The sequence below is a fragment of the Hippoglossus hippoglossus genome, chromosome 12 (assembly GCF_009819705.1).
Source record: "Hippoglossus hippoglossus isolate fHipHip1 chromosome 12, fHipHip1.pri, whole genome shotgun sequence".
NCBI lineage: Eukaryota > Metazoa > Chordata > Actinopteri > Pleuronectiformes > Pleuronectidae > Hippoglossus > Hippoglossus hippoglossus.
In genome coordinates this window covers 4,295,105-4,307,446 of record NC_047162.1, presented here as the reverse complement: position 1 = coordinate 4,307,446, position 12,342 = coordinate 4,295,105, and the positions used below count along the sequence as shown (strand labels likewise).

General features: G+C 42.8%; 1 protein-coding gene across 10 annotated transcripts in view; it reads left to right on the top strand.

Moving 5' to 3' along the window:
• Window positions 1-12,342, top strand: part of arhgef28a (Rho guanine nucleotide exchange factor (GEF) 28a) — a 56,389-nt gene that overhangs the window by 18,996 nt on the left and 25,051 nt on the right. For 9 of the 10 annotated variants that reach the window (XM_034602263.1, XM_034602255.1, XM_034602253.1 and 6 more), the window contains 8 exons: window positions 573-717; window positions 1,078-1,455; window positions 4,087-4,276; window positions 5,939-6,128; window positions 6,790-6,859; window positions 8,564-8,610; window positions 8,799-8,874; window positions 12,191-12,303. In XM_034602263.1, the coding sequence (XP_034458154.1) occupies window positions 573-717; window positions 1,078-1,455; window positions 4,087-4,276; window positions 5,939-6,128; window positions 6,790-6,859; window positions 8,564-8,610; window positions 8,799-8,874; window positions 12,191-12,303 (1,209 nt within the window). The remainder of the gene's footprint in view (window positions 1-572; window positions 718-1,077; window positions 1,456-4,086; window positions 4,277-5,938; window positions 6,129-6,789; window positions 6,860-8,563; window positions 8,611-8,798; window positions 8,875-12,190; window positions 12,304-12,342) is intronic. The other variant, XM_034602260.1, reaches the window with a different exon arrangement.

The window sequence follows — 12,342 nt, the reverse complement described above, 5'->3', positions numbered from 1 at the left end:
ACAACCACATTTAACCCCACTGCAAAAAAAACAAACAAAAAAAGATCAACTTCTAGTAAATCTATCCATATGTTATAATCTGAATCCTAGAATTTCACAATCTGAAACTCATGGGAGATTGTGGGCGTCTTTGAGGTGACGAAGAAAACAGTAGAGTTTATACGAGGTCGTTAAAAAAAAAAACAAGGTCACTGATGTAACAGAAATAATGAATCTCATTATGAAGGTGGATCATGAAGTAGACGCTCAGTGGGGTGCAGCTCTCCCCCATTGTGAGAAAATGACTGGTGTCTTTCTTCTTCTTTTTTTTCCCCCCGCTGCTGCCCCATTTTCCCTCCCTCCATCCACTACAAGAATGACTGTGAACTTTGTGAAATTGACTGAAGTAGATTAGACGGTGTCAGCGGGGTGACCACAGAAGACATTTTCCTTCTAAAGAAAACAGTTTAGCCAAGTCTCCTTCCTTATTTCCACCTCAAACTGGAGCCGTTTGCCTCGACTTTATTGACAATAATTCACTTTGCTTGTGTTGTAAACTGAATGGATGGATTTTCTTTTTCCCCCCGTCTCAGGGACAAGTGGAGGCCAATGTGAAGTTACCAGCCAGCGCTCCTGAAGACGCAGAGTTTTATGCTGTTGTTCAAGGTTCCAGACTAACACATGTGACGGCAGCGAAAAGAGGAGATGATGGGATGTGCCTTTGCTTCACCGTTCCTGGTAAGTCTCTCAGTCTCCTTAACAACACCCGGGTTTCATTCACTGCCTGTATTTAGCTGTGTCTCAATTTAATGGCTGCATCGATCAGAGGCTACATTTGTAGTCCGACTGTGGTGCGATTATACGTAGGTAGGCTCCATCGGTTCGATCCTTCCCAGGCCCAGACCATCCCATGATTAATTGTACTTCAATGGTTACGCTGATCACGGAAAGCCTCAGTAGAACAGACCTTCTCATTTCGGTTTGGCCTTCTCTCTCTTCGTGGGTTGAGTAGATGAAGGATGCAGCCCCTGAATTGAGACACAGCTATTGCCTCATAGGACTCCAAAGATCTGTCATGAACTTCTCTGTCTCCCATAGGTCACGACCTTGTGGAAGTTGTCTCTGTCACATCCTACTTTTATGCAGAGGACAGAGTCAGGCCATGCGAGGGTAAAACATCTCTTGAATACGTCAGGGACGTTGCCCAGGACGCAGCAGAGTACCTGAGTGCACACAGGGAGCAGCTCGGCACCCAGAGCTACCTGGAGGTCCTGAAGAGGTTTCCTTTGCTGCCTGAAGAGGAGCTCTCACTCGGAGGGTTAGACCGCGATGAGGGTGATGCAGAGGAGGTGCAGCTCGGAGAAAGTAGAGGCGAAGAAGCTGGTCTCAGGCAGCTGGATGAGAAGATCGCACAGGCGATGGCCAACATGGATTACCCTCAGCAGTGGAGAAACACTGACAGTCAGCAAAGGGAAGGTAAATGTGTGGACTCTTCAGTAAGACCTGCCCTGTTATTGACGCTTTCTGACACGCCCGCTCGCTCCCCTGTAGTGCGGGCCCCCCACACATGGAGGTTTGAGTCCTGCACAAATGATGTGGATTCATTTTAGTCTGTCAGAAGAATGAAGGATTGGGGCCTCAGAGGTCAAATGTCAGAGATTCATGTCTGCAATACCTACACTCATTTCTTGGTGTTGCTAGAGGAATCTTGTTTATAGGTCCATTCTGCACGCAGTCTGCATTCCTACTTTTGATGTCCACACTAACATTATTTATAAACCTTGTGCCCTTTGTCATGTTCATCATCAAATGTAGAGTTTGTCTCTCTAAATTGTGTCAAGCTACTAAGATATGGCAACAGTTCATCCACAATAACAGTAACAGAGAGAGAGAGAGAGAGAGAGGTGCATAGCTAACCACCTCACATTCCCACCCGTAGGTGTGAATGCAAGCGTGAATGGTTGTTATTCTTTGCACGTTGGGTGTACCCCGCCTCTCACCCCAATGTCACCTGGGATTGGCTCCAGCCATCTTGCAACCCTTAAGCAGTATAACTAATGGATGGATGGAAGTAACTGAAGAGGATTAAAGATCCGTTTATACATTTCTCGATACAAAGAAAATCTCATTTCCTCAGATATTTTCAAAACCTGGCAAAATTTGAGCCAAAACCATTTCCATAGATATTACTAGATGTAGGTTAATAACTAATAAGTAATGAGAAAACATGTTTTTTTTATACGTTTGATGAAGCAACCCTTTAACATGTGAACTACAGCTGGTCAGACCTTCAGGTTAATATCATTGCGGCGGGGCTCTGCTGTTCAGCAGGTTTCAGACCCAACATGAGATCTGACCGTACAGCCCAGCTCTTTCATCACATGATGTGCCAGACCAGCCAGGCAGAGGCCGGTGTGCTCCAAAGACGGAGCAATTACTGCCATTATTCCTCCTCCGTCAGATTAGAGTTGTCTTGCAGACCTCGGTGTCTATTAAATCAACTCCCACAATCCCCCTCTGCACCGCGCGCCCGCTCCTTTACACCACAGCTGTGTCAGAGTTGTTCCTGGCGTCTGGCCCCAGAACCTGTGTTGTTTTTTATGATGTTCAATTATTTCAAAGCATTATTCAGAAATGTGAAACACTAGCAGTGTGCCATGGTCTTACCTTATATTAAACATAGGTTTATTTTTGGATGATTATAAATTTTAAAGCCCACCCACCCTAGCATGAAAACTTTACCGCACAGCTTATATGCTGTCGTTGATACAGTAACTTATTGCCTCCGTAAAAAAGCTAAATCTTTGCAGATACAGACTGGAGCCCACAACAAATGTACATGTCTGTTCAGCCACCTGTTGAAAGCCCTCTCATTATACAGTATGTGCATGCGTTGCATAGAAAACACAGAATGTCCATGCAAAACACGGGCGTGCTGAAAATGCAAAGTAGCAGTCGGCTCTCGCTCTGTCAGTGTTTACTGGTCAGTGTGACAATGACATTCTTGTGTGCTGAACTTTGCATGAAGAGCATGTTCAGTATTCGCTCCTCTCACTCAGTCCAAACTGGGTCATGATTAGCTCTGCCATTTTGCAGGTGACGGGCCGTTTCAGTTCAACTCGGGGCACAGATTAAAAAGATAAAAATAATAGTTGAATTCTTCTGCATCGTCGCTTGAAAGATAGTGCCATGGCAACCGTCACCCACACACCCACATTAACAGGGAAGGGCCAAAGATGGAGCACCACAGTCGTTCACATGGTGCTCACAAAACAATAATTGTGTTTGCTAAACAGTGATCAGTCACCATGAACATGCAGAATGTGCACGTTAAAGCATCATCCAGAATCACAGGGAACCAGGATTGTTTATCACTTACACACGAGGCATGAGGCAGCAAATGTTTCACAGCAGGTGTCGACTCAGGAAAAAATCCAGTTTTTCCAGGTAGTAACATTATCGATAAACTGTGGACCTTATATAACCAAGAGCCTGTCTTCCCTCACTCTGTGCAATGTGCCTATAACACACATACCATACATTCTGTACGTAGCAGATCATCCGTACATCTCCTCTCAGTCGAGGCTGGTAGAGAGGATGGATGAGCAATGTGGGGCTTGTTGTCCTCAAGCAGTGTGTTTCGTGAGTTCATTCACCTGAAGTAGAGACAGTCACTTATTTGAAGCTGCACTGAACTCTGGAGATCCTCCGGACATTCTCAGGAGGAGGAGTAGTAACGACTTTCTCCGGCCAGTGAAGTCCACACAATGTCCGCAGGATTCACCATGAGCGAGTAAATATATAAAACAAAACAAAAACATAACAAATATCTCCAGATGAAAAAGTGTGTCGATGGGCTGTAAACAAATACATGTGATCTCCGCAGCAGAATTAGTACATTATGTGCTGGCTCCTGCTGCACCAGCCCTCACCTGCATACAGTCCAGACCCAATTCTTCGGACATCCTGCGGAAATCATGTCTGCAAACGGCTTTAGTGTTACTTAACAAGATTTATTCTTTACTTTTTTGAATTTAATGCATTATATATATATATATATATATATATATCTGCTTGTATCTCCCACTTCTTTATCTCTCTCTCTAGTTGCTGAGATTCAGCCCAAAGAAACCCTGCTTCACCTGGCGGTGCGTCTGGGTTTGGTCCATCTCTCCCGTTTCTTAATTCACCAACCGAGAGGTCAAAGGGCATTGACCTCGCCCAATCAGGAGGGAGACACTCCTCTGCAGCTGGCTCAGAGGGACGGACAACATGCTGTGTTCAGGGTGCTGGCAGCGTAAGTTACAGTATCTGTTGTCCAGTCCCTATTTGAGAGACTGTAATGCACAGCTATATATATATATATATATATATATATATATATATATATATATATATATATATATATATATATATATATATATATATATATATATATATATATATATATATATATATATAGGTTTATGTTTCCTTCAGGCTCTCAGACAGACACCTTTTAATGGCTTCCAGAAGTCTTTTAAAGGGAACTTCTTGAACTAGTTTAGCTGTCTGGCACCGTTTTTATCCAAAGTGAAGCTCATGCTGTTCCTTTCTTATAATATTGATGAGCTGCTAGAAACAACACATAAAAAGCACAACTCGGACGCTGTTTTCAGCTGCCACGTCTTCGGAAGACCACACATGCAAACATCAAACATGAACCTCCTGCTTTTGAGCTGATCAGAACCATGTATAAGATCAATTTGGTGTTCCCTATATGTAAAAAAACACAAATATACTACACAAATCCTCTCACCAGCAAAGGAAAACATTAACCTCACATAAAACCACAGCTATGTAGTATATTTACTTCATTACTGTACTTAAGTACATTTTTCATGTATATGTACTTTACTTAAGTAGATTTAGTTCTAGGTTCTTTTCACTTTTACTTCACTAACTACATATATCAGCAAATATCTCTGATTTCTAGTTCATTACATTTTTACATGTTTCTAAAAGTCATCATTCAGGAGAGGGGAATTGGTCCGTTGATCCAATCAGAACGGGCATGTAACATTAAACTCCGCCTCCTGCAGCAGCAGCATCACTGGTGATGAAACACCTGAAATATTCTGAAGAGGTCACAGCCGAGACTCAGACATTCGTTAATATGACAAAGCAATTATTTAAGGGTTTCGCACTGTCGCCTCACAGTTGACCGGCTTCCTCCCACAGTCCAAAGACCTGCAGATTGGGGTTAGGTTTATATGAATATTGGTTGACCTCCGTATGTCGACCACCTCTTGTACAATGTCAGCTGGGATTGGCTCCAGCTCACCCCGTGACCCTGAGGATAAGTGGTGTAGATAATGGATGGATGTGTTTTCAGCAGCGTCACCTGCAGCATTCTTGATGCATATGACAGTCTGCATTCTCCTCGTATCAAACAGGATATACAGTCGTCACAGTAAATGATGTAGTAGACAGTTGCATTAGGGAATAGGCTACAATCAGGAAGTACTTTTCCTTTAAATACTTATTCTTCTTAAAACTTTTACATATATGTGTATGTATGTATGATTGTACTTACTTTTACTCAAGAAGAAAAGTTGATGTAGTACTTTTAGTTGAGTACATTTTTGTAAAATATTTGAAGTAGAATATTATTCCTCCACCACTGCAGGAGTAACATGTAGACGTGTGAAATAAGAGCAGACATGTACACAGAATGCTCATTTAAACACCTAAAATTGTTCCGGTGTTTGCCAACAATCTCTAAAGCTCGAGAGCCTGTCGGTAGAGACAAAATCAAACAAACGTTAGAACAACGAGAGCACATGATGACTTCAGTAAAAGCTTATTCGTACAGCAGTCTCCTCTCTGTTCTCATCAAATTCACTTTGTGTCAACCTCACCACTGATAATCTTTATTCTCCTTAAGGGTGCATTTAGCTACTTCTTCTCTCCTCATCAGCTCCGCGGGTCCCGGAGTCGGCCCCGCCGCAGGTGTGTGCAGCGTGTGGTCCGACAGCTCCCGCACGCTGAGGTTCTGTCCCGGGACAAACTCCCTGACCCTGACTGTGCGACAGGCCCCCGGCAGCTGCCCTCAGGACGACATCATGGTGCTGCGAGACAGACAGGAAGACCACAGCATTGTCAGACTGGTGAGGGCAGACCACAGGGAAAAACCTTGATTCAAGAATACTCCTGCACATGGGAGAGAAGTGGCTCATGAATACTCCCATGGATCTTTGTGCATCATGTGCCGTTGCTGTCGATTAGGCCATTCGGGCTGGTTTTGTTTGGACTTGTGTAAACAGCACGCACTTGAGTCTCACACCCTTTAACGTGCAAGTTGACCTTTCGATAAGAGTTGAGTCAGCAACGGTAAACAAACACTGGAGCTATGGCAGCCAGTAAATCGAAAGGCCAAGAGAGGCTAACATGAAAAGACAAGGCAGGTTGTAGTGATATTAGCAATGGCAGATATAGGGGGCCATGAAGGGGCCACAGTTTATACAGAGGGGCCAATTATATGTCCAGCATCCAAAAACAAGTCCTGATTCAGTAAGGTGCACATTTAAGTCATTTCCTGTTTACTATTAGCTCTATAGCTTTGAGCAGACCCACAAATCATTGAATACATTTAAAAAATTGTTCCTAGTTCAAGCACATTGTGTCCTTCAGAGAGCTTAGGAAATAAACATTCCTAACAATCATCACATTTATTGTTTAGTTAGTAACTAGTTTATTTTAAAAAAGACAGAGAGGACAGGGGCAATTTTTTATATGAGTGTGTTGACATCACGTCTGCTTTTGTTTCAGATCAGTGTGCTCAGAGCTGATAGTGAGGAAGAGGAGAGAAGTAAAGATGAAGTCCTTTCTGTTGATGAAGGTAAGCAGATTTATTTTTTTAATTCCTTTCTCTAGTTGCCAGTTATTATCTTCAGACTTATTTGCAGTAATCAGATAATCAGGCTTGTTTATCAGTGACGTATCACAAAGTCTTTTTTACTATGAAATTCTTTTACTGTGAGTGCTATGGTACAAATACATCAGCAGAGTACAGGGGACTGATTTTAGAAGAATAAATAAAAGTGTTGTAACGTAAACTGTACTCTATTGCAGTTATCAGAATCAGGTTTTATTGCCAAGCAGGTTTACACATACTATGATTTTTACTGTGGTGTATTTGTCCAGGTGTAAATATAAAAAAATAGGAAAATATAAAAAACTAAATTAAATATAAAACTATAACTATAAGCACCAGGGGAGGGATTGTGCAATACGTTGTAAATAAACACTATAGACTGGATTTTAGTCCGTTATGTGCCACAGGAAGTAAAAGTAATTGTAGTCGGTTGTAATCAAGTGTCTGGTTTTCCCATGACACACCTGCACGAGAGAGACGAGCCTCATCCGGACACGTGCGTTATCTGTGTTCTCCCTCATGTTCTCCCACGCTGGTCCCACGTTACCTGTGTACGGCTGAAACATGAGCTGAGGGAAAAAAAATCGGACATGCTGACACACACACGTGCAAAAACACACACACATTGACGTGCATCTAAGTGCATAGACTGCACACATGTGATGATTAGTTAATCGATAGAAAAATATATTCCCAGTTTAATGCATTTATGAAAGAGTTTTAATGTTTGACATTGTTGAGGACTGAATATAGTTTGACTAATCAAGTAGTTTAAAGACGTCTCATTGAGCTGTGGGAAAACGACATGGCCCTTTTTGTTTTGACTATTTCCAGGACATGTCGGAGATTAAGTGATTATTTGACTCATCAAAAATAATAATCATCAGATTACCAAATAATAAAAATAACTACTAGTTTCAGCTCTAGCGTAGACGTCACACTGAGCTCTGTTTGCACCGACGGCTCGTATATTTGCTGTCTGTCTGTGTGTGGCGGTATGCGAGCGCAGACAGACATGTCAGTGACGAGAGGTGGAAAGCGAACCGCCACGGGTTCAGTCGAGCAAACATTTGTACGGTCTGACATCCATCACTTACAACCTGAAGAGACTAAGAAAACACTTCCAGCCGACGCCATAAAAGGCGCACACTCCTCCACACGTGTGTTTGCTCTTCCTCTGAGATTACTGAGAGAAAACTCAGGGGGCAGATTGTTTTTGCTGTCCTGGGGGTGACATGCTCAGGCTGGCATGCAACCGCACACTAAGAAGAAGATCCGTTCAGAGTTCCGAACCACTACCTTTCTCTCACACACACATTTAGCTCTCACTTTACCTGTGGCCACTCTTTTTGGTTACCATAGAGATGGCAGTATCGACTCATGAAGAGAAGCAGGAAGTGTTCCTCAGTATTGACCTTAACCCTGTCCGGACTCTAGCAGCCGTCCATTAATCCTCTCAAAATAACAAGCGCACAGTGGGGAGTATGTGCTCTTCCTCTGGACGTGCTGCTCTGGATGAGCTCAACGTCTCATTGGCCATGTTTCCATTAGTGGCGTCACACCCAGAGGACCTGATGTTGTGCCGTCCACACGACTCTCCTGTGGAGGAGAAGGAGGAGTTAGGGCGCCATGCATCAACTTCGAGTTAAATGTTTTTATTTTGCACAGGCATTAGCAAGGAGCCGCGAGTGGAACAGCACGTGCTGGTGGACAACGTGAGTGTACTTACAATTGTATGTGCTGGTCTGTGGAAGGGAGTGTGTTGTGTGTTGTATATGTTTAGAGATTTGCCTCTTCAGTTTGCTGCGGGTTCTCATGTGCAAATTTGGATGTTTTGAAGTACACACTTCTTAAGTTTTCTTAAGACTCATGTTTCCTTTGTGGGTTTTTTTTCTGTTAAAAGGTTTTTGAAGAGCAGCTTGTTCTGTCTCTGGACGACGATGACGATGATGTAAAAGAGTACCCATCGTCATTATCTGGTAATGCGTCTCTTCTCTTCTCTTCTCTTCTCTTCTCTTCTCTTCTCCTCTTCTCCTCTCCTCTCCTCTCCTCTCTCCTCTTCTCTCCTCTCCTCTCTCCTCTTAATCTATCAAAAACCTTCTATTTATTTATCTCAAGGAATCACAATAGTTACAGGATTTATGACACAATAGTAGCTTGTTCAGGCCTAAATACAGTTTCCATTTCAATATTATGGCAATAATACCCTGACATCTGGCTTAAATGATGAATGGGTAATCCCAAAAAAAAAGAAGAAAAAACACACAACAACATATTTGTGGCTGTGCTGAACAGCAGGGTGTGGGAACAATGCATACTAAGCTGGTTGAGAAGCCCTGACTGGATCCTTTCTCTTGTGGTGCTGGCACAGCATGCAGCGCTGTGAATCACATCGTAGGAAATCAATACACCTACTGCTTCACGGACACAGGCAGGGATGCACTTTCATGTGGGACAGAGCAGCAGTTTTTCTGTGGTTAAATGGAACGTGCTATGTCCCCGGGACGGTGCAGGTCGGGTCTTTTCCTGCTCGGCCTCCACAATGACACAGTCTGAGAGCGCAGGAATCTGCCCCGTCACTGGGACAAAGACAGGAATGGGGTCAGGCTTGTCCCAACTAAAAACTCTGTCTGAGCTGAGAGATGCCCCACTCTGGCCTGTCGCCCTGCCAACCCCCCACCGACCACCGTCACAACTTCCCCACACACTGGAGCTGTGTACTTGAAGCGAGGGGGGTGGGGGGGTTGTTAACAAGCTCCAATGTCCTCGTCTTTACAAAAGCTGACATTTTAGGCGAGCAACATACAATAACCTTGATATCTCTTTAAAAACATGCGAACACGGAAGACTGCATGAGCTAAGCCAGCGCAAACACTCGCTGGCTAGTAAAAAAGGAAAAATTGTGAGGAGGATGCCCAAATGTGTTTCAGGTGTTGCCACGGTTACTGTGAATGCTAATTTCCTGTGCGTTGTTGTGGAGGAAAAACGAGTTTGCTGTAAAATCGGAAGAGACTCTGGTGCTGCTGAATGGAGCCTGTAAACTTTGGGCCAGTAAACTGGAGTGCGAGTGTGTGTATGATGGTTTGTCTCTGTGGAGGACTGACGAGTGGAAACGTGGGGGCAGTGATCCCAGTGTCTCACATTCAAGCACATTGTAGATTTCTGCTTTGTTGCTCATGTCATCGAACTCACTGTTGAGCTGAGGGCATCTGCTGTGAAGAGACAGGGCCTCAGGGCTGCTGTGGGACAAAGGTGTCGTCCAGAGCAAATGCAAGTTAAGAAAACTGTGTGCTCATCCTGCCTGGTTTATCTGCAATGAAGACTTTATAGTCTTTTTCATAAAATGAAAACTGAATTTGCCTTATTACTTTTTCACGTGTGTGGTTTATATAAATGCGTTTGAGTGAGAATGAGCTGCTGTAGTTTATGCGAGGCCATAGAAGAAGACATTTTCAACTTTGTCCACAGCCTGAAGGCACACTGCCCCTCCGCCACTGACCGGTTTATTCAATATTGAAGATATTGCATGCCCAAAGGTTTTTTCTAGTAACAATGAAATAACTCGGTGCTAACCAGTGTGACAATTAGTCTACCGGCTGAGACTAATGCTGCTTCGGTACCTCACTGACTGTTAAATTAAAATTGGAGTTTTTTTTTTCTCTCTGTTAATAAAACTGCACACACACTGAGCATTTATCTCGAGCGAATCAAATGAAAGCAGGCAGAAAACCAGATCAATTCAATGACTGGATAGAAGAGGTTTGTCCTGCGCTGCATGTCTGAGCTCCGTGCTAATGTCTTCACTGTGTGAGAGCAGCAGAGAGGAAATGCCTCTGTGATGCCCAGGATTTCCTTTACATTAGTGCAGGCTTGGCTGATCCAGACATCAAAGTCTGGCTGGAAAGTGCACAGAGTTCTATGAAAATGGCATCTAATCAAGAGGTGATTTTCCACATTGTTATAGTAGAAATACCATCCAACCACACACACACACACACACACACACACACACACACACACACACACACACACACACACACACACATGCTGTTCATGGTAACTTCACTTTATTTTACTTAAGTAAACTTTGAGGTTCTTTACTTTATGCTGATTGTACTTCAACTTTATTACATGAAAGTAATTGTCCTCTTTACACTGTTATAATTTGACAACCAAAATGACTAGTGCAGATTACATTTATGCCCAAACATGTGATAATCATTATTATGTATTCTTATACATTACACACCTAGCATTATAGTATAGTGTATAATATAGTAGAGCTGCAAACTTTATTTTCTTTTTCAATTAATCAGTAACTGTTTTGTCCACAAAATGCCACAAAACAGTTTCCCACTTTCATGTTTTCTTTGTCCAAAGGTTCAAAATCCAGATATATTCTGTTTAGTATCATGTGTGACCAATAAAAGCATCAAAGTAAGAGAGGTTAGACACAAATACTTTTAGAGGTTAGGTTTTCTTCTGAGACTTTTGTTCATTGACATTATTCAGGCAATTTTCATGCAACATCGATGTGCATTATTGGTTTTCCAGATGTTTTGTCATAAAGAAATAGGTGTCTTTGTACGTTACAGAATTCTGACCGATGTTGGAGAGCTCGTAGAGGCGCACAGCTCATGTGGATAAAACCATAGAAGACAGGAGATGTTTCAGTGATATTAATCACAGGAGTAAAATGGTGTTAAAACGGTGATCTTTATCTATGAATATGTTAGTGCGCTCAGATAAACGTCCCCAAGCAAACCTAACACAGGAAAGAGAGTACGACTCAATGCAAGACCATAATCCACTTTTGTCATGCTCATAAAACAGGCACCCTGCTGGTTACGGTGATATGTGGAGGGTTCTGTGAAAACAAGGCTTTAAAGGTCAAACAGGGAGTCGGTGTGCTGTCTCATTATCTTTCCCTTTCTTCACTCTAAGCCTTGACATTTAAGCAATGAAAGATCAATTAAATTATGGTTTGACAAAAATCACATATTACCAGAATGGAGATCAGACCTGAAGTAAATATGATCAAGAAATCAGATGTTTTTTTTTTAAACGTTTGGTTGTGTCATGAGCTGCTCTCGCTCTTCAAGCAGACATTCAGCTAATAGGAGGATGAATTATAACAATCAAGTGGCTTCTCACCTTTTTTCTTTGACAGTAAATCATCCAGCAATGATAAAGAAGGGGTAAAGAAGGGGGGGGGGGGGGGGGGGGGGGGGGCAGGTGATTATTTAACCTTATTTATTTTAACTAAACTGAGATTGTGCTGTGTGTTTATCACAGAATATGATCATCCTGTGAAGTCCGCTGGAGTCGAGAGCCATTTTACCCAGCATGCCACAGACCCTCTGCTCTCCATGTTCGACATCGATCAGAAAACCGGACATCAGACGCAGGTTGTGCATCATCCACTCTCTCCAAACACACGATTTAAC